At 48.4% G+C, this 21,570-nt stretch overlaps 1 protein-coding gene across 14 annotated transcripts in view; it reads right to left on the bottom strand.

Moving 5' to 3' along the window:
* SUN1 (Sad1 and UNC84 domain containing 1) overlaps nucleotides 1–19,051 on the bottom strand; it is a 54,338-nt gene extending 35,287 nt beyond the window's left edge. For 4 of the 14 annotated variants that reach the window (XM_045542924.1, XM_045542925.1, XM_045542922.1 and 1 more), the window contains exons 1-3: nucleotides 13,678–13,793; nucleotides 7,026–7,122; nucleotides 129–317 (exon numbers count right to left, since the gene is read on the bottom strand). In XM_045542924.1, coding sequence (XP_045398880.1) covers nucleotides 129–317; nucleotides 7,026–7,102 — 266 coding nt within the window. In that variant the 5' untranslated portion in view covers nucleotides 7,103–7,122; nucleotides 13,678–13,793. Of the gene's footprint in view, nucleotides 1–128; nucleotides 318–7,025; nucleotides 7,123–13,677; nucleotides 13,796–18,998 lie in introns of those variants that run through there. The other 10 variants (XM_045542920.1, XM_045542921.1, XM_045542919.1 and 7 more) reach the window with 6 other exon arrangements.
* Nucleotides 19,052–21,570: the final 2,519 nt, after the last annotated feature.

The following is a 21,570-nucleotide window of genomic DNA, read 5'->3' as shown; positions in this document are numbered from 1 at the left end:
CATGCACATACACACACACATCCTTCAGTTCAGGAGAGTGAGCATGGTTCTACACACCAGAAAAAGGTTGTCATGTAGTTTTATCAGGTACCAGAAGTCACACAAAGACAAAGCTAAGTGGCACTCACCTGGCCACTCCATCCTTGAGGGAGCCAGCGCTGCTGGTGCAAGAGTGAGCTCCCATGGCCTGGCCATCCCATGGGGGGTGTGCCGTCGTGACCAGGCGCAGACTACGGCGGGACATCCTCGGAGAATCAAACACAGGGTCCAGTTTGTGTTCAGTCTCAAAATCCAGAGCATCAGAAGAATAACTTGAACTAGAAGGAAAAAGCTTGTCAGAGATAAATAATGCTTAGAGCCCCAGTTTTCAAACAAAATGAAAAAATCATAAACAGGAAGTATAATCTATTATGAATTTTAAAGAGCAACTATTATTGTGTGACAACGTTACCATAAAGCAAGAGAAAGATGGCACATGAGCCAGCCAACACCTTATACCTTACACCTGCTCCGACCACTCTGACTTCACGTGCAGCTGTTCAACAACAGCCTCCCCAGGTGCCTGGGGATGGAAATCTAGAACCTACCCCAAGAAGAACTGCTTCAGGACACGATAAATCCCTAAGAATCCCCACCTACAGGCAATTATGTCAACAATATTAAAAGTCAGAGTACATGTACTAGTACACACTATGGCTGACAAAGCAGTTAATAAGATAGTGACCACAACATGAAATTTAATCCAATACGCCAGCACATCGCTGGGTGAATCCCAGTGAGCAGCGAAGGGAGAGCCGGTGGCTGAACATCAGCGCTAAGGACCAACTCAGAAGCACTTTGAGTCTGTGACAAAGAAAAGCCACTGCCAACACCTCCCACTTAATTACATTACTAAACTAACATAATTAAATGAAAAGATGTACTCTTGTGTGTGACTAACAAGTTTTTCCAAATCAGAAAACACATACTGAGCACCTATCCCATTCTTTGCTGGGCGGGTGTCACATGTCCCCAGCCACCCAGTCCAGGCGGCCCTGCTTTCACTGCAGACTACAGTGACCTGGGCGGCACAAAGCACCGTGAGAGAAGAGGCACGATGGATTCTGCCCTGGGGAGACGCACAGGCAGAGAGTGGTTTGGAGATGAGAGCTGAGCGTTTCCCTGACGTGAGAGGGCAAACGAGGCAGGCGGCAGGCACGGTGACAGCTGGGGGACAGCCAAGGAGGAGGAGAGCAGAAGCCCCCTGGCTGCAGAAGCCTCAGGTCCTGCTGGGGAGTCTGTCCCTGGTGAGGCAGACATGCTGTGGGACACCTGGGAGGCATGACAAGCCACTCCCACTCAGCAGGCCAGGCCGGGCCAAGGATCTGGATATCAACAGTAACCAGCAGTGTCTGAGTAAAGTAAATCTGCTTAAAAGCATTTTTGCATTACATTTTACGTTACACAAATGTTTTCAGAAATATATTCATCACAAATGATCCAAGACACCAGGAAATTATGTTCAGTCAAACCAACAGTAAGTTAACACCAACTGCTTCAGGTTGTCGTGTGCATTTAGTGTGTCATACAGTTCAATACAGAGGCTCTCCTTAACTCGGGCTGAGGTGGCGACAGGAGAGAAAAGGCACAAGCAAACGCTGAATCCTTAGTATGGACACTAAGCTAGACCTAATTTCAGAATGATCTAAAACATTGTTAGTTTTCTTCTGGAAGAATATTTTATGCAATCTTGACTCCAGTTAGTTCAAGAAAATCATGTCATTTCAAATCAGAATCTGTCAGATAGGTATGCACCAACTCTGATCCTCTTCATCTAACCGCCTGGGTTTCAGGTCTCGTGGGATGCCGGCTTTCCAGCACAAACCTGGAATGCCTTTCCATCCAGAGGGCATTATACACACTTGCTCGTTTGGCGAGAAAGAGGCTGGGAAGGAAGCCGTGTAGAAGAATGTCTTGCTGTTCCTAGTGGCAAGAGCCTGGGGAATGTCCACCCACAGGGTCCACCTACATGACATGATGCTGTGAGGCCATGAGAAAAACAGAAGACTCATATATACTGTCACACAAAGACCTCTAAGCCACACTGTTACATGGAAAAGAAAGTACTCCAGTGTCATCCCATTCATGCTAAAACAAACTGTAAACTAAAACCTGTGTTCTCTACGTGCAGACATGTGAAAGCATGTAACAGATCTGAAAGGCTCCTCTCGTGCTGGTCACATGGTCCTAAGGGCACTTGACTCTGAGCTGGACGGCACTGGGCTTCTGATCAAGGTAATGCAGCAGTGTCTACCGAGGGGTGGAGGGAGGAGAGGAGATGAGGGACCAGCAAGGCCAGGGCTCTGAGTCCAAAGACCCGAATTTCTAGTCCTTGTCCTACAGAAAGCAGGTAGCCAACTCAGGCACATCCCGAGTCTCGGCTGCTTGTCCACCACGTCGCCACGTCGATGCGCTCACAGCTCCTCCTGACTCCAGCGCCCGTGAGTCTGCACTTCTGCAGCTCAGGACATCACAAGTCACCCGCACTCGCAGGCCCAGGCTGCGCCCAGCCATCTGTGATGTGGTTTCCATGGACAAGTGTGACCAGAGCCCCCGCAGGAGGGCTCCAATGTCCACTAGAAACAGGAGGACGCGGCACTGACCCTCACTGACCTGAGAGGCAACACAACCCCATCAAGGTGTAGTATGGAAGCACTTACTCGATTTTTCTGTCATGTTCGGAGGGGACACACAATTTAAAGCGGAGGTTGCCATCCAGGATTAGAATCAGCGACACAACCAGGGTATAGAAAGGGGAGAGGACAAAGGCCCTGAGGATGACTCAGGGAGCTCATCCTCAGAGTGTGAGATTTTAGTTTATTTCTCTCATTAGTTACACACTGTGCTTTCTAGAATTTTTGTTATTTAGATGTACTTTTTAACAGACTGAAAAAAACATACAATTGAAAACCAGAAATAAATATAGACACCAGGCAGCAATAAATCATGGGAGCATGGCATTCTGCCCCGACAAAAAGCACACAGGTGACATTCTGCCAACGCTGACTCAGCTGTGCTGTCCTAAGAGTGGCTCATGGTCACCAGGAAGGGTGTGCGGGAAGAGCAAGTCACACTCCAGGAGTCGGGTCAAACCCCGTGGTTCAGAATGTTGCAAATCTGAATGCAACACTGGCCTTTCAAGCGCTAAACTCAAACCTCTGGCTACTGTTCACCCATCATTTCGGTTCTTCCGCTACTGTGGTTTCAGCCAGCAGCCTGGCTCTAACCCTGCTAGGGTCAGGACTGACCCAAATGCTCTCTGCACAGGTCTACACTGCTGTAAGCTCGAGAGTGTCCCACCAGGCGGGTGGCACGCTCTTCTGCAACCCCACCATCCGCGCTGCCTCCTGCTCCTGGGTGCGGGTTCCTGTGCCGGGTCCTCAGCAGCGGCTCCGACTCTCTCCGCCCTCCTCACACGTCCGACTTCCCCATCTCCCTCCCTCCACCGCCCATCTGTCTACAAGGCCCCATTTCCTTCTTCCCAAGAAAACCAGATGCCGTCGGAGAACTCACATCAGGTGAGGTGACCCGCCTTCACGCTCCCTTTACCCTTTGTGGTAGTTAACAGTACGTGTCAATTTGTCTAGGCCTCGGGGTGCCCAGACACTGGGTCAGACATTATTCTGAGTGTGTCTGGGAGGGTGTTTCTGCGTGAGAGTAACATTTAAGTCAAGACACTGAGAAAGCAGACTGCCAGCCCGCCAGCGGAAGGCCTGCACAGGGGTCATTAAAGGCTCCCCTCCCTCGAGGAAGAAGGAGCCCTCCTGCCTGTCGGGCCTCAGCCAGAACATTGGCAATTTCCTACCTTCAAACTCAAACTGAACCGTCAGCTCTTGCTAGGGCCTGAGTCGAGGTCTCAGGCCTTCAGGCTTGGACTGGAACTTATACCATTGGCTCTGCTGCACCTCCAGCTTGCCAACTCACCCTGCAGATCCTGGGACTCGGCAGCCTCCAAAATTATACGAGCTAATTTCTCTTCACTAGTCTCTCTCCACGCACACACACACACGCACACACGCACGCACACATTCTGCTGGTTCTGTTTCTCTCGGGAGCCCTGACTGCCACACCTCTGTCCTGCTCCAATGGAAGAGGCGCCCCAGAGCCACACCCGTGCACTCTGGACAAAGACTCTCCTCTTCTGTCACTGCCTCCTCTCTCCCCACCTCCAGTTTCTCTCTGCTGCTCCTACCACCAGCACTAGACATGCCCGCAGCTTGCCCACGGTAAAAAATAGACAGACAGCTTTTGCTCAAAGCCCCGTCCAGCTCCCTCCAAGCAAGCTGGTCAAAATGCAGTCTCCTTGCCAGCCCTTCGAGCCGCTGCATCCGGCCTCCGCGCCCTCGAGGCCTTCAAGCTGCCTGTCAGCTCCCCGGCTTCCATGCAGCTGATTTGCAGTGGGACCTGTCCTTGCCTTCCTGAACCTTCCAGCAACACCCGGCCCCACGGACAAGCACCCACTCCTTCTCGAAATCCTCTCTTCTCTGGCTTCCAGGCTGACACCACGTGGCCACCTCCATGCCTTTCTTTCCTGTGGTAACGCCCACCCCCACCAGAAGGGGACAGTCGAGCACTCATGTCTCCAGCCCCTGACCTGAGCAGGCAGGGAACGAGTCCTCCTCTGAGCATGAAGACCACGGCCGTGACCATCAGTGGATCGGGATTTCGTCACAGGGGGCTCAAGCTGACAACACTGACCAACCCCAGGTCTCCCAAAGCACAGGCAGCCCAACACCGTGGGCCTCCCAAAGAGGTGACAGGGAGCTGCATTCCCCTGATACCCTCTGTCGTGGAGTTGTGCTCATAAAGAAATAAACAGAAAAGTAACCAAATTTCTAGATCTAACTACCAAGTTTACCAGAAACACAGATTAAGACATAAGAGGGAAATCAACCAAATACAACATGAGGAGCCTGTTTGGGTTGATTACAACAAATTGATTGTGAAAAAAAAATTCAAGGATTTGAGAAATTGGAACACTGAGTGAATATGACACATGAAGGAGCCTTTTAAATTACTGGGCTTGTTACGGTGTGACACTGGTAGTTTGGTTAGTTATCTTAAAAACATCATTGTCTTTTAGAGAGCTGCTTCGAAATAATCCAGTGGAGAGGGGACGGAGCTGGAGCCAGTGACAGGCAAATGGGGCTGTCACTGTCTCAATTTGTACCTGGTTTGACATTTTTCAAAAAGAGAAAAACAAATTTAATTAAATAAACTGGCCAGGATGTTGGAAGGTCCTTTATGTGTTTATCAAAATTTCTAACAACTAAGACAGCACTGTGCTGGACACTGAGTGGTCACCAGGAACGCAGGGAACGAGTCCCTGTGGTAGAAGGGGTGCAGTTTGGATGTGGCCGCCCCACCTGCGGGCTGCGGGGAAGAGGCCGGGATTTGAGGAGGCTGCGGAAAGAGGAAGGAAGGCCAGGTGGGGCTGTACTGCGTGAGGACACCAGGAGGAACCCAAGAAGCCAGCCCCAGGCCTGGCCCCCCTGAGGCACCACCTCCAGCTCCCCGCCGTGGGTGTACACCCCCCTTGCACCACGGAGGGCCCTCCCCAGTCAGCTCTCTGGCCCCCCGCCCAGTGGCCCTTTCGTTCACTCGCAGGGTCAGCTGCTACGTACTGATGACTGGCTCTGGGCCTCAGCTCAGGTCTCCTCCTGTGGACTGGCCAGGTGTTCTCCACCCTCTCCTCCTCTGCTCCCCCAGCTGCCCCAGCCTGGCCCGCACCTGTCCGTCAGCAAAACCCTGCCACAGTCCAGGCCACCACTGGGCCTCCCCTCCCTGCTTCAACTGTGTCCTGGACAGGCCCCGATACCCTCTGCCTTGTAGTGGCCTCCTCACAAACCTCCTTCTGTCGAAACCCTTCACTGGTCCCCACTCCCCCTCAACAAAGTCCAGCTCCCCACACAGCTCACACACCTGTCCAGCCCTCCCTGGCCTCCCTCTGTCGTTCCTCACTCCACCTGCCATGGGTCTGCCCACAAGTAGAACAGAGGGGGGGGCTGTGACTGTCACTGACATTAAGCGTTGCTCTCCCAAGGTAGAGAACAGACATAGGCATTTTAAAAATTATATTTAAAATAAGTCAGAAAAGCTAAAACTAAATTGTCAACAATCACTGTTTTATGCTCCACTACACAGAGGAAAGAGTAATTTTACCTGAGCTGGCCACCCATTTTGCTCTAAAACCTTGCAAGACTCTTAACAAAAACAGAGTGTGTTGCTATGGAAAGTGTGACCTAGAATTGTGACTAAAAACTCAATCATCAAATGTGAGATTTGACTAATACTATTAAAAAGTATATTTCTTAAAATATCTTCTAATTTTCTTAAGGTTTCAATTACGTTTTCACCCCTTAGAAAATAAGCCACTGAAAACACCACACGAGCATTTTCCTGGTGAGCTGCAAACACCCGAACCCGCCCAACCCGCACCTTCCTTGGGCACAAACCTATCATTTTCTAATATGTAAGTTCCAATTCAATCTCCCTTTCTGCTTGATAAACTAGAAATGTCCAGGGCAGGTCAGCAACTTTTAAGACTCAAACTTCAAGGTTCAGAAATCAGAAGATGGATAAAAACAAAAAGCTGAGCATCTGAGCATCAAGAGACACCTCTTGAAACCTCAGGCTCAGTCAAAATTATTGCATGATGCCTCCTTCCAAAAAGGTTGTTATCGTTATTTGTGTTAACTTTAAAATACCAAGCCATTAATCCAGATCACTGGCCATAACCACAAAGATTTATCCTCAAGATCACAACCACTCGGGTGGGGTCTAAAACAGCATGCCACTCGCTGTGACTCAGCACCAAGGCACCAGAACAAACAGGTTAAGAAATGCACAGCTTTCAGCAACCGCACAAGGTCCACGTCACTTCGCAGGTTAGTAAAGCCGTAACAAAACAAAGCTGATAGACTCTTTCACTTTCAGGCAGTAAGCAGGCTCAGCGACGACAGGCCGCCGCGTGGGCGCACACTCACCTGAGCGCGTACGTGTAGCCAGAGTTCTCCGGCACACACTGCGGAGGGGAGTACATGTGGAGCCGAGAAAAGTCCATGTTCACGACCTCAGGTCATACTGCAGAAGGTGGAGAAAAAGGCAATGCACAGTGTTTAACAGGGCTAGAAAATACACACGAGTCCCACCTGCTTGAGTCAACCTGTGTTACCTACTTGAGTCAACCTGTGTTACACACGTAAGACTAAATGTCACAGTCAAAACTAACGAAAAAGCCAGCAGTAGTGTTCTTGAATTTTTTTTCAGACAAATGAGACAGGTTTTTCATGGTTCCAAGTCCAGGAACACTTCTGCTACATTCAGCGCCTAACATAACAAATCCATGAAAATGCAACAAGGCGAAACCCTAGACTACTTATAATTATGAAAGCTGGGGCACTCTCAAAGAAATATTGAAAGCAGCTCAGAACCCTTTTCAAAATGTATTTTTAAATTCTTGAAGGTGTCAAAATGTTCTTAGTCTTCTGAAATAAATTATTATTAACTAAAATAGAGCTGATTCTTGTTCCACAGTCAGAAAGCAGCACTGCACTCTCCCAGACAACAACTATCAGTAGCACCTCAGAGTCAAAAACAAACTGCAGGACGGATAATAAAATCAACACATTGTTTACACTTTTTCCCCCACAAGTAAACATAGATTTTTAACAAATTATAAAGTATTGAGCATACTGTTTCTCAGACTGTCATCTAGATTTCTTTGGAATGACTCAAACTTTCCTCTGGCTAAAAATATTCAAACACACACACTCCAAATTAAAAAAAATCCTTTTAGTAGTTACGTTAATCATAATCTGTTGTTGAAAAATATAAGGAAGATAAAACTAAAAATAAAGAACATCCTGGATAAAAAATGCATGTATAAATGACTGACCTCTATAAACTAAGCCAACAGTACATTGATTCATAACACTTTCTTTGAAATAGCCCAAATAGTCTTTTGAAAATTAGGCCAGGTACAATGGCTCATGCCTGTAATCCCAGCACTCTGAGAGACCGAGGCGGGAAGATGGCCTGAGCTCAGGAGTTCGAGACCAGCCTGAGTAAGAGTAAGATCCTGTTTCTACTAAAAACAGAAAAATTAGCCAGGCATGGTAGTGCCTATAGTCCCAGCTACTCTGGAGGCTGAGGCAGGAAGATCGCCTGAGCCCAGGAGTTTGAGGTTGCAGCAAGCTGTGATGACACCACTGCACTCCAGCCTGGGCAACGGAGCGAGACCCTGTCTCAAAAAAAAATCAAGCACCCAAAGAAGTAAAGAACACCATTTATACATAACAATTCTACGGCTCCTATTAATTTCAACAAATAGCACAAAACACTTGTATTAAAAAAATAATAATTTCAAAACTCTTCAGTTCTTTTCAGAGACACCTAGCCCACAGACTCTACCCAGAACACATATTTACAATTACAATTCATTATTATTTAGCTTTGTATTAATTTACACTTCAATGTCTTTTTGCAAATAAAATTGACTATATAATCCACGTAATGTTTGATACCTGTTCAACGGCCTTGACCTCTCTCTTGTCTACTGGACCCTAATTACAACACCTAAATGCAGACCGGGCCACACACACAGAGTAGCCGCCCCTTGGCCTCCAGCCCTCTACCTACGGGCTGTCTAGGCTCCTTGAGGGCACCCTCGGGCTTGGCTGGTGACCTGGGCAGGGCCTGGCTTACACTGTCACTGAGGAGCAGAGCCCCAGCTGCTATGTAACAATGGGTTCTGACAGGGCTCCTGTTCAGCGACAACTTACTCAGCAACCACCCAGGGCTGGGCTCAGGAGCAGTGTGACACCTACCACTGCTCTCACCTCTAGGGTGGACATGGGCTAATTCAGGACAGGGCAGGGCAGCCAGGCCCGAGGACAGGAAAGCAAGAAAGGGGGCAGTGAGGAAAGGATGTCACACTCACAGGTCAGCAGCAGCTGCAGCGGAGGTGGGAAGCAGAAAGTATGAGATTATAGACCCTTAATCTTTCTCCATCATCCCGATTTTGCTTTCATAAGCACGTGAATTTTAAGTTTATGTTCTCCAGTGAAACGCAGCGAAGTATAAAACTGTGTGCAGAGCCCGTCATTCCATTTCTTCATACCTCAAAACGAGGAAACAGCCCCTTAGCCCACCTGACTCGGCCCCAGCCTTATCGGATCCCAGACAGGTCCAGGAACGTTCTGGCCATTACTTCTCAGCCCCGACAGGTGCAAAAGGCCAAACATGTGCAAAGTAGAACCTCGGAAGGAGGCAGGGCCAGAGGCTGTGACAACTGGACCCAGGGTCTGAAGGCAGGGTGCTCAGCACCACCTTGGCTACCTACACGAGTGGCAGGGCTGGGTGATAGGACGAGATCACTCCCAGCACTAGTGTGTGCCTGACTCCTCCCCAACCCGGCCCTCCTCCTCCTGTCTCATGCCTTCCCTCTCTCCTCTTCCTCCCTTAACAGACCATGACATTTTAAGTTTAACCTTTAGGTCCTCTACAAACTGGGTATTTAATAAAACTGTAGGCTAAAACAAAGTCAAAGAAAGGAATAAATGAAATCCTGCCTGCAAAGCAGCGCCTGACAGAGAACACACTCTGATGTTCACTACGATTATCTTGTAGAATAAAGTATATGGCCTATGTTTTAAATTTTTTAAAACATTGTTTTCCCTTTTGGTTTAGCAATCCCTGAGATGGAATACTCACTCACCCCTGCCCTAAATAAAAAACACAGCAAGTCAACCTAACAGCAAAAATGCTGTTGTGACACAGGTCTATGGATGACTAAACTAAGTGCTTAGCATTTTAAAAACGACACTGCTACTAATTAAAGCCCAAAATGTAACATGAGAGCCTTCTTCTTTGTATCATGCCCAGCAGGGGAGGCTGCTTGGGTCGGTCCCAGTCTAAGAGACTCAGGGAGACCTGATTAATAATCTGAACAGCAGTGAAAACAGTAAGTGAAAAAATGGACTGGAAATGTTTTCGACGGCATCAGACACACTTGGAGAGATTCTTAAGTCAGCACTGCGCGCAGATGTGCTACGAGGAGAGGCCTTTGCCAGGCTCTGCTCCCCTGCCTGCCCAGGCCCTGCCTGGCTGCCCTGCCCCTAGAGCTGCCCTGGTGGGAGCCTGCTGAAGCCATGTTCCTCATGCGTGCGCTGGACTGCAGGAAGGACATGGGCCAACTGGTACCCAGCATTGTGCAGGACGCAGAGATGGGAGCTGGGCCTCAGAGAGGTGGCTCCCAGGCTGGCCAGCTCAGGTGCCGCGGCAGTGACTGTGGGAGGAAGCCCCTGGGGCTGGGCAGATGGCTCCCGCAGGACGGGCAGGTGAAGACCCAGCAACACTAGCAAAGCACACACCTCAGGAGACAACAGAACCTGTGACTCACATCTAGCTTCTCCTCAGAAAACATCAACATGAGTCTGTCACTGATCCAAGGGAGGGACACACAGGCCCCTCCCCGGTAGCTCTCCAGGAAGCGCCACCCGCCACAAGCCCCACGCCCTGGGGAGCCCTGGGGAGCTCTGAGCTGCAACCCAGGCTCCTGCTCCACCCCACAGCCGCCCTGCCTCCCAGGGGCCTGCGAGGGGTGGACGCTGGCTCTACCCGGCTGGGCTTAACCTGACCCTTCCCTCAGGGACCTTCAGAGAGACACAACGCACACCCACACTCGAATGTGCATGCGTGCATGTGCGTGCATGCGTGCACACACACACATACACACACACACACAACCACACAGACGCTTGTTCTAACTCCACCCTCTCTAATCCTTAATCACTCCAGCGCTTGGTTTTCAAAGGGCAACTAGGCCACTATCAGGCGGTTCAATCTTTACATCCATTGTAAAGAATTATTTCTTTTAAAACTAAAATTCTGAGGTGCTCCTTTAAAAATCACTACTAAATCTTAAAATAATTATTGTGCTTAGATCTTAATCCTGTTAAAACTAAATGATGTGGAGACTAATAAAAACATTAGTTATTTTACCTACAGATTTAAAAATATCAGCAATTGAGTTAGAAATGAATGCTGTCCGAAGACCAAGCTCAGTGAGATCACGTCTACAACGCGACATACAGGAGTGGCACTGTGTCACTAATTCCACCCTGAGGGAGCAAAACAATGTTAGTTTATGAAAAACTGATGATTTACGAACTTCAATACAGCAAACCAGAAATAAAGGACTATAGCCTAAAAATATTTAAAAGGGCTTTACAGAATGCTATGTGTTTTATATATACACATACATACACACATGAATATATGTTTTTTAAAACTTCTAGAAAAACGATACACTAAATTTGATGGTAAATTCTGGGGAAAGGGACTTCTACTTCTTATTTAGCCCCTACTGCATTGCTTAAAATTTTTTTGAAAGAGTAGGTATTGGTTTTATAATTTTAAAAATTAACCCAATAAATATTATTTTCAGAAAGAAACAAATTTCATCTTCACTTGGATGTGGTGCAGGGTGGCCGGACCTCTTGGGTTCAATTCAAGCTCTTCCACTAAGTTAGCTGTGAGAACCTGGGAGCAAGAGGTGCTCCCTGACTGCAGAACAGCAGTGGTGGCAGAGCCTCCCCGCCCCTGCGCTTGCCTGGAGGACGCCTGCTGGGGGTCGAGTAGGTCAATACACAGGGCCTGCTCAGCGCTCCTCCCAGCGCATGCTGTCAGAAGCAGGTGTGTGCCAGGAGAATTTCCGGCCAAGATGCAATCAATGTTCTTTGACATTTTTTTTATTTGTACCAATCTATGGGGTGCATGTGAAATCTTGTTATGTGTATATAACGCGCAGCGCTCAACTCAGGGTACTTAGGGTGTCCATTGCCTACGTGCAATACGTTTGTATTAAGTGTAGTCACCCTGTCCTGCTCTCCAACATTGACACCTACTTCTGTCTTGCCCTTTGGCCACTTCTCTCCATCCTCTCCTTTTGCCCCTCTCAGCCTTCCCAGTCTCTTATCTCTACTTTTTTTGGAAAGAGAAACAGCAGGGAGAGGTACAGGCTGGATGGGTTTGTTTACATCAGGAAAACAGCTCTGTATGCTAAGAAAAACCATCCCCACGAGAAGACTGAGTATCTCAGGGACGTCTCCCAATGATAAAGGCTCCAGATCTTCTTCATCAAAACCCGGATGCCTCTTACAGTGACAATCACACCGTTTCAACAGAAGCCCAGAGTCAAGTTGTTTAGCTTGGAACACAGAAACATCAAATAATTTGTTTCACTGTATGTGCCCCAGACCTAGAGCGCGCTAAATTTGCTCACAACCAGTACAATTAGAAGGCTGCCCACGTTATTTCTACTGGAAAGAACCTGTCTACAGCCAGCCGCCCTCAAAACACGAGGCTGTGCAGGTGGCCACGCCCAAGAGCACTCCTACACAGTGCTAGATCCCCAGGGGCACTGTGACAGGCTTTAATTTGCATTTCCCTAGCTATCAATGACTGGAAACATCTTTGTGTGTCCCTCTAGCTGTATTTCTTACCCTATGAGGGGAATCTGCCTTTTTCTCACCGTTTTATAGGACCACACACACAAGGATATTAACCTTACACATCCCATACATGCCGGGAACAACCTGTCGTGCACGTGGCCTAGGTGATTTCACCGCACAGTGTCTGGTCCTTCTCTGAACCCTGAATACACGAACCGGCTGCCATGGATCCTACTGCTCTTGCTGCTTTGGCTTTTACATTTCAAACCATTTATAATTTATTCATCCATCTGTAACTCAAGTTTGTACACAGGGAGACAAGCACTTGGCTTTATTTCCTGCCGAGCATTTCCACTCTGATTCACATGATCAAGTCACCCTGGCCTGCTCCACCCCTGCCTGCCCCCACATGCCATCTCTTGCTGGCTCCTGCAGGCCCTGGCTCTCCCCAGCTCCAGTCTTGCCCCTGCAAGCCCATCCTCAGCAACAGGACCTGAATGACCCTCTCACTCCCTCCGACTCCTGCTTTGGCTCCCTGAACACAGGTGGCCCTTGTCTAAATGCCCCCACCTCCCACAGCCCCCTCAGGATCACCCTTGGCTGCAGGAGGCCCCCTCTGCTTTCCTTGTGGCACACGTCCTCTTGTCTGGGGTGCCCTCTATATTTCCTGACCCCCTTCTCCATCCCCTTGGTCTAGTTATACCCCAAACTCTGCCTGGCCAACTTCTCCTCATCTTTAGCTTTCAGCCGAGACGCCACCTCCAGGAAGCTCTCTCAGACCCACCCCCACCCCACCCTAGTTAGTGCCAGTGGTGCCCACCCCCCCACCATCACTTAACACAAACCGTGGTAATTATGTATTAATGACTCCTTCTCTCCAGCTGGACCTTGAACTCTGAGGGCAGCAACTGCGCTGTCGTGGTCACCTACAGACCTAACCCTCACTTGCAGAACAAACAGCTCTGCATGTGCCTGAACAGCAGGAGTGTCGCTGTCCGGCACCTTGCCTCAGCTGCCACCGAGCTGCACATTCCTGCAGCCCCATCACTTTTTGCTCCATGTCCAACTACACCCCAGAAAAATCATGCCGAAAGTGCTACAAGAATTTTTTATGAAAAGCCATACGGGTCATGTGCACTTGGGCCCTCTTTGTTCCTTCGCCTAGTAGAATAAGCTTTCTTACATTGATTCACGTAGCAGAACAGGAGTGTTGGCTGTCTCACTCCCAGCTGTGACTGGTGCTGTGACAGACGTCCACACCGCTCCCACGTCACTCTTTAATGCTCTGACAGACGTCCACACTGTTCCCAAGTCAGCCTTTAAGAGGCTCTGTCTTTCCCACATGAAGTGTCAGGCTAAAGGTGAGCGTTTTCCAGTTTGGAAGAGGTTCATAGCATAAACATAATAGCAAGTAAAGAACACATAACTTGATCTGTTTTTCATATTCCAGTTACAGCTTACATCTTCCAATATTGTTAATTTAAGATCAAAATAAAATAAACAGAATGACTAAGAACAAAGCAACCAGAAAAAGGGCTGCTCTGTTTTCAAACTACACATGCCCCAGGGAGCCTCTCCCTCCCCGGTGGGAACCACGGAACCAAACATCTGGATGTGATCACTTCCACCCTACTTGTCTGTCACTGGCAGTTTAATTCTGCACAAATGTCAAAAAATGCCTGTCACACAGATCTCACTGCCTGAACAAAAATTTACAACCGACAGCCACTCACCTATTCAACTAGATGAAAACAAAAGCGCCAACCTAACAAGCACGCTTAATTACAGATACAATTTAAACTGTAAGACCAACTGAAGAATTATACAAGTTGCTTAATAAAGTAGAGCCAATTGTAATATCTGACAATAATAAATAATACAAAATAAGCGGCAACATCATGTTCTCTGTTTTCCATCTGTCACCTCCAAGTTTATTTTGGCCCAGTGGATGTTTCCAACACAGACCCAGCAGGTCTAGTCTCCTCTATCCGAATACCATGGGAGGTAAGTGGTCCAAAATAGCGATTATTTCCAAATTTAGGAAGCAAGAGGAAGAAGGAAACTAGAGCACGTTTTCAACCAACCAAGTGATAATGCAACCCTCCAGCAGGCAGCAACGGCACAACTACCCACGGAGCATTTGCAGCCACAAGTTGAGTCCAACGTCACGGTGCTCCACAGCTGAGACCGTCCTGTTTCCAGCCTCCCTTATGAGCCCAGATGAACACCCTCTGATTTGTTCAGGACCACTTGGGCTGAATCACCCGGGGGCTTTATGAGGCACACTACAATTCCCTGGACTCTGGTTCACTGTGAAGCATTAGGATGCGGAAGGATGGTGTCACTCTGTCACCACCCCTCCTAAAACACTACATGGCATTTACTATTAATTTAAAGCCAATTTACATTGGCTTTACTTTCAGAATCTGGAAACGCTATAAAGTGGACTGTTCAGGAGACCATTTGATTATAGTAAATTCAGGATCAGAAACAATGGCTGTGACCTGACAACACACTCCATTAAATACCAGCATTCTTCAAAAATAGGGCACTCAAGAATTTCCAGTTAAAAATTATGTATTGAACATAGATGTTAGCTTCCACTCTCTTGCAGGCACCCTTTGAAAGGGGGTTACTTTTTAAAGCCATATATTAATGAGAGCAAAAAGAAAGGGAGAGAAGAGAATAGCAAAGAACTTCTGGAAGCTAGACAGAAGAATGAAAACTGACTAAGGCCAGAAAAATGTGAATTGTAAACTTGCAATGGGAACGCTGAGACACAATCTAATTTTCATCATGGAACCCTCAAAAGGCTCAAGAATTAGTGGCACCTGTTTACATTTGGAAGTAAAGGTGTAAGATAGAACCAAGATACAGGAGGAATTGAATACTGAAAGTTTGCTTAAGCAGCAGTTAGGTAATACCACATGATCATCTCAACTGGTGCAGAAAAAGCATCTGGTAAACCCCAACACCTTTCATGATGCAAACACTCAACAAACTAGGAAAAGAAGGGAACTTCCTCCACACGATGACGGGCATCTATGAAAAACCTACAGCTAACACCATATTCAAAGGTGAAAGACTGAAAGCTTTCCCCTAAGAGCAGGAACAAGACAAGGATGCCCACTTTCATCATTGCTATTCAACACTGCACTGGAAGTCCTAGCCAGAGCAATTAGCCAAGAAAAAAGGGGGGAAAGGGCATACAAATTGGAAAGGAAGAAGTACAACTACCTTTATTCTCAGATGACTGATCTCATATATAGAAAATCCTAAAGAATCCACCAAAAAAACTGTTAGAATAAACAAATTCAGCAAAGTTGCAAGATACAAGATCAACACACAAAAATCAGTTGCGTTTTTATACACTGGCAATGAACAACCTGAAAGTGAAATTAAAAAAATAATTCCTTTTACAATAACATCAAAAAAAAAACTTAGGAGTACATTTAATCAAAGAAGTACAAGACTTATACACTGAAAATGGCAAAACACTGTTGGAAGAAATTAAAGACCTACATAAATGGAAAAACATTCCACGTTCATGGACATAAAGACAATACTATTAAGATGGGCATACTCCCCAAATGATGTACAGATTCAATATAATCTCTTTTTTTTTTTTTTAAGACAGAGTCTCGCTTTGTTGCCCTAGCTAGAGTGAGTGCCGTGGCATCAGCCTAGCTCACAGCAACCTCAAACTCCTGGGCTCAAGTGATCCTCCTGCCTCAGCCTCCTGAGTAGCTGGGACTACAGGCATGCGCCATCATGCCTAGCTAATATTTTCTATGTATTTTTGGTTGTCCAGCTAATTCCTTTCTATTTTTACTAGAGACAGGGTCTCGCTCTTGCTCAGGCTGGTCTCAAACTCCTGACCTGGAGCAATCCTCCCGCCTCAGCTTCTCAGAGTGCTAGGATTACAGGTGTGAGCCACCGTGCCCGGCCTCAATATAATCTCTATCGAAATCCCAATGGGGCTTCTTTGCAGGTATGGAAAAGCTTATCCTTAAATTCCTATAGAACTGCAATGTGTCCCAAATAGCAAAAAACAATCTTGAAGAACAAAGTTGGAGGACTCGCACTTCCCAACTTTGAAACTTACTACACAACAGTACGGTACAACGTAAGAACTGACATACAGACAACAGAACTGAGAGTCCAGAATGTGACCATACATCCATGGTCAACTGACTTTGACAAGGGTGTCAAGACCACTCAATAGCAAAAAAAAGTCTCTTCAACAAATGATGCTAGAACAATTGGATTTCCACATGGAAAATAATGAAGTTAGATTGCTACCTCATACCATACACAAAAATGAACTCAAAATGGATCAAAAGCCTAAATATAAGAGCTAAAATGATAAATCTCTTAAAACATAGGGATAAATACTCATGACCTTGGATTCAGTAAAGGATTCTTAGATATGACACCAAAAACATGAGCAACAAAAGAAAAAAACAGGTAAATTGGACTTCATCAATTTGTGCATCAAAGGACACTATCAAGAATAAAGAGACAATCAAAGAATGGGAGAAAGTACTTGCAAATCATACATCCAATGAGAGTCTAGTATCCAGAATATATAAAGAACTCTTACAACTCAAGAAAAAGACAACACAACTTAAAAACAAGAAAAGGACCTGAACAGACATTTCTCCAAAGATATACTAATGACCAATAAGGACATGAAACGATGTTCAATGTCATGAAGGAAATGCAAATCAAAACCAAATGAGATACCGCTTCACACCCACTAGGATAGTCATAATTAAAAAAAAAAAAAGAAAATAACAAGTGTTGGCAAGGATGTGGAGAAAGTGAAGCTCTCACACATTGTTGGTGCAGCCACTGTGAAAAATAGTTTGGCAGTTTCTCAAAAAGCTAAAAATAGTTAGCATAGGATCCAGCAACTCCATTCCTAGGTATATATCCAAAGAATTGAAAATGAGTGCTCAAACCCATACACAAATATTTATAGCTGCATTACTCACAATAGTCAACAGGTGGAAAACAATCCAAATGTCCATCAACAGACGAATGGATAAACAAAATAGTATATCTATATACAATGGAAAGTTATTTAACCATAAAAAGGAATGAAATACTGATACATGCTACAACATGGATGAACACTTGAAGACAGGACCTTAAGTAAAAGCAGCCAGACACAAAGGGTTACATATTGTATGATTCTATTCATATGAAATATCCAGAACAGGCAAATCCATAGAGACAGAAAGCAGAGTAGTGGTTGCCAGGGGCTGGGGAGGAGGAGGAGTGGGACTGACTGCTCCCTGGGTACCAGCTTTCTGTTTAGGGTGATGAAAAAGTTCTGGAACTAGAAGGTGGTGATGGTTGCACAACACCGTGAATATACTTAATACAACACCACTGAACTCTACAGTTTAAAATGGTAAAAATGGTTAATTTTATGTGTATTTTAGCACAATAAATAAAAACAGGAGAACGAGAAGATACTGCATATATGAAGTCAGAACATGTTGATAAATTTGAGAGGAGAAAAAAAGGAGCTCTGGGAAATTTAAAACATGATGGCCAAATTAAAATGCTAACTAGATGAGTTGGAAGAAAAGATTAAGGAGAGCTCCTAGAAAGTGGAACAAAAATGGAAAATGGGACAAATAAAGACAAGAAAATTAGAAAACCAGCCCAACAAGTCCAATACCCAAATAACAGCATTTCCAAAACGCAGAAAAAAGTAAACAAAGAAGAGGAAATTATTATAGAAATAACTTGAGAAAATTCTCCAGAACTAACGATCCTGAGTTTCCAGAATTAAAGGAACTATGAAGTATCCAACAAAACAGACGAAAAGAGAATCAAAACACGTTTCTGCGCCCCAAAGGAAGCGGAAGAAAAAGCAGATTGTACAAAGGATCTCACGCCAAGGATTAGAATTAGAGCAGCACTGCTCAGAGTAAAAAGACAAAACTAGGAGTTTTCAGTCGGAATCACACAGCCAAGGCCAACCGACGAAGAAGCGCCCCGGGAGAGCAGACCCCTTTGGCCGGCCCAGAGCCCGGGTCTTACCGCCCAGGGCCGCGGGGCGCGGGGACGCACCACAACAGCAGCAGTGACCGGGCTGTCCCCGCCCTGGCAGGTGCCCCGGGCCCGCCCCGCCCCCGGCGCGGGGTTCACACCCGCCCGCGCACCGCGCCCGGGACTCGGGCGGCAAAGACGCCCCGGGGCGGGACGCGCGGGGCCGGGACGCCCGGCATTCCGAGCCCAGCCAGGGCCCCGCGGCCGAGACCCGAGAGCGACCCCTGCACGCTCTTCCCCCGAGAGTGCGGCCACGGCGGAGGGCGGCGGCGGCCGTTGGCGGACCAGGCGGACCCCGGCTCCGCTCGTCCCCGCCGGCCCAGCCCGCAGCCCGCCGTGACGGGCGCCCCCAGCCCCAGTTCCCGCCCGAGCCCGGGCCCCAACGTCCCCTGCCGCGACCCCCGCCCCACCGGACCCGGCCGGGTTGCCTACCCTCACCTGCTCGCGCCGCCGCCCTAGGCCTCGTCCGTACCGCCCAGGCCCAAGAGGACGCGCTGCCTGCGCCAGCCAATCGCACGCCGCGCCCCGAGCCGGGGCGGGAGCAATGCAGGCGTTCACCAATCCCGAGCGCGCGACCTGAAACTCCCTGGCCAATGACGGGGCTGCTGCTGGCCGCGGGCGCCGCGCAGTGGGAGGGGCCGGGGTCGCGTCACCGGGCGGGGCGGCTTCTGGGGGCGCATCCCGAGGAGGGGCGGCCGGTCAGGGGCCGGCCCCCGCCCGCCCCTGGGACTCTGCAGCTGGAGACTTGGCTGCCAGCACTTCCAGCGCCGCGGCTCAGGCGACAGCCACAGTTCGCGGAGCTTCGGCCTGCCCGCGCAGCTGCCCCTGCTCTGCGCCCCCAGGACCACGGCGTGCCCCCACCCCGTTCCTCCGCAGCCCCCCGGGCCCACCGCATGCCCCCACCCCCCTGCTCTGCAGCCCACCGCGTGCCCCCACCCCTCTGCTCTGCAGCCCACCGCGTGCCCCCACCCCTCTGCTCTGCAGCCCCCCAGGCCCACCGTGTGCCTCTACCCCTTTCCTCTGCAGTCCTCCAAGCCCACTGTGGGCACCCTCCCCCTTCAGGCCGCAGGCTCCACACAGGGGCCCCTGTGCACCGCTCCGACCCCCGGACAACCTCTGCGGACTGCCCTGGGAGAAAGCTGGATGCGCCTTCTGCTCGGTCTGGCTGGTTGCAGGGCTGGCTTTTCCTGCGTGGAATTCACAGGTTCCCTTTTCCACGTGCTGGGACTGCACCAAATATTGCAAATATCATTTTGCTCTTTGCATGTTTTAACTGAAGTATAATTTACCAAAAGTAAGATTCACCTGTCTCAAATGTGTGGTTCGATGTGTTTTGACAAATATATACAGTTGTGTGACTGCTGTGGCAATCAAAATACAGCACGTTTCCTTATCCCTCCTGGAAAAGTTCCCTCCCCAGGCCCTGTGCAGTCACCCCTCCCCAGGCCCACTTATTAATTTGCGGTCCTACAGCTTTCCCTTTTCCAGGAGGTTGGTAAACGTAACCACAGATGCAGCTTCCTGAGACCAGGTTCTTCACTTGGCGTGTTCATCCATGTTGCTGCACTGGGATGTTCTTACTGCTGAGCAGGGTTCCCCGTTCCAAGGGTTTATCTGTCCCCTTCACTAGTTGGGGAGTTGGCAAACTTTTTCTGTAAAGGGTCAGATAGTAAATATTTTTGGCTTTTTGGGCCACCTCTATTGCAAATCCTCAACTCTGACACACATAAGCAAAAGTGCAGACGTGTTCCAGTTAGTGTATTTACACAGACAGGCGGCAGCTGGCCAGGATGGTGGGCCAGTTCGCTGAGCCCTGCACTAGTTGCTGGACATTTGGGATATTTCCAGGTTTTGGTCAGTGTTATGAATAAAGCCTCTATAAGCACCCACAGGCAGGTCTTTGTGCAGACATTTCTCTTAAGCATAGTGCTTTGGTTTTTATTATCTATTCTCCACTTTTCTCTCCATAACAGTTGAGATATATAAACTAATTTTTTTAAATAGAGCTTTGGGGCTGGGCGAGGTGGCTTATGCCTGTAATCCTCACACTTAGGGAGGCCGAGGCAGGAGGATGGCTTCAGGCCAGGAGTTCGAGACCAGCCTGATCAACATATCGAGCCCCTGTCTCTACAAAAATACAAAATATAGAAAAAGTAGCTGGGTGTGGTGGCACACACCTGTAGTCCCAGCTACTCGGGAGGCTGAGGCAGGAGGATCCCTTGAGCCCAGGAGTTTGAGGCTACAGTGAACTATGAGGACGCCACTGTACTCTAGCCTGGCTACAGAGCAAGACCTTGTCTCAACAACAACAACAACAACAAAATTAGAACGTGAACTTCGATAGCCCTTACATTGCTGTTAAAATCTTGAATTAGATGTATTGTTTAAACTGATCTGTGTGGGGGAAAGATTCTGGCAGACGGTCCTGCCCCTGTGCACCCAGATCCCCTGCCGGGGCCTCCTACTGGAGAAGCGGACGTTCGAGTGCTACCAGTCCCTGAGCAGGCTGGTCTCCGCCCCGTCCACTCTGGAGTGCCAGGACAGCCCGTAAGGCTTCCGTCTCTGGAGCTCATGGAGGGAGGACATCTGGGGGCTCTGTGCCCCCAGAGCACAGCCAGGCCAGCCTGTTTTGTCGAGTTCCCGCGAGACAGCAGTACTTTCTTCTGGGTGAGCTCACCCTTGAATTTGGCAGCAGGTTCTGCCTTTCAGTTGTAAACAGAACCTGACTCCAGAGAAACCCAAGCCTTGGGGCTTTGTGCCACTTGGAGGAGGGAACTTCGTGAAGGAAAATTACCCAGCAGTCTCCTCCAGGCTCAGGAAATCCCTTTCTCTTAAGGAAGCAATTCGACTTCTCCACGTGCTGGTTCTCCGTCCTGTGGCTTCTGGTTCCTGCTTTGGGCAGGAAGCATCCACAAAGGAAATGGTTTTGCTGCTGGTGGTTGTACCCTGCGGCCGGTGAGGCCGGCTCCTCCGCTCCTGGTCCCTGTGTGGCTTCAGGGCTGGTGCCTCT

Source organism: Lemur catta, chromosome 2, assembly GCF_020740605.2.
Source record: "Lemur catta isolate mLemCat1 chromosome 2, mLemCat1.pri, whole genome shotgun sequence".
NCBI classification, from domain to species: domain Eukaryota; kingdom Metazoa; phylum Chordata; class Mammalia; order Primates; family Lemuridae; genus Lemur; species Lemur catta.
Note: the sequence above shows the minus strand (reverse complement) of the source record. Positions and strands in the feature narration are given on the sequence as shown.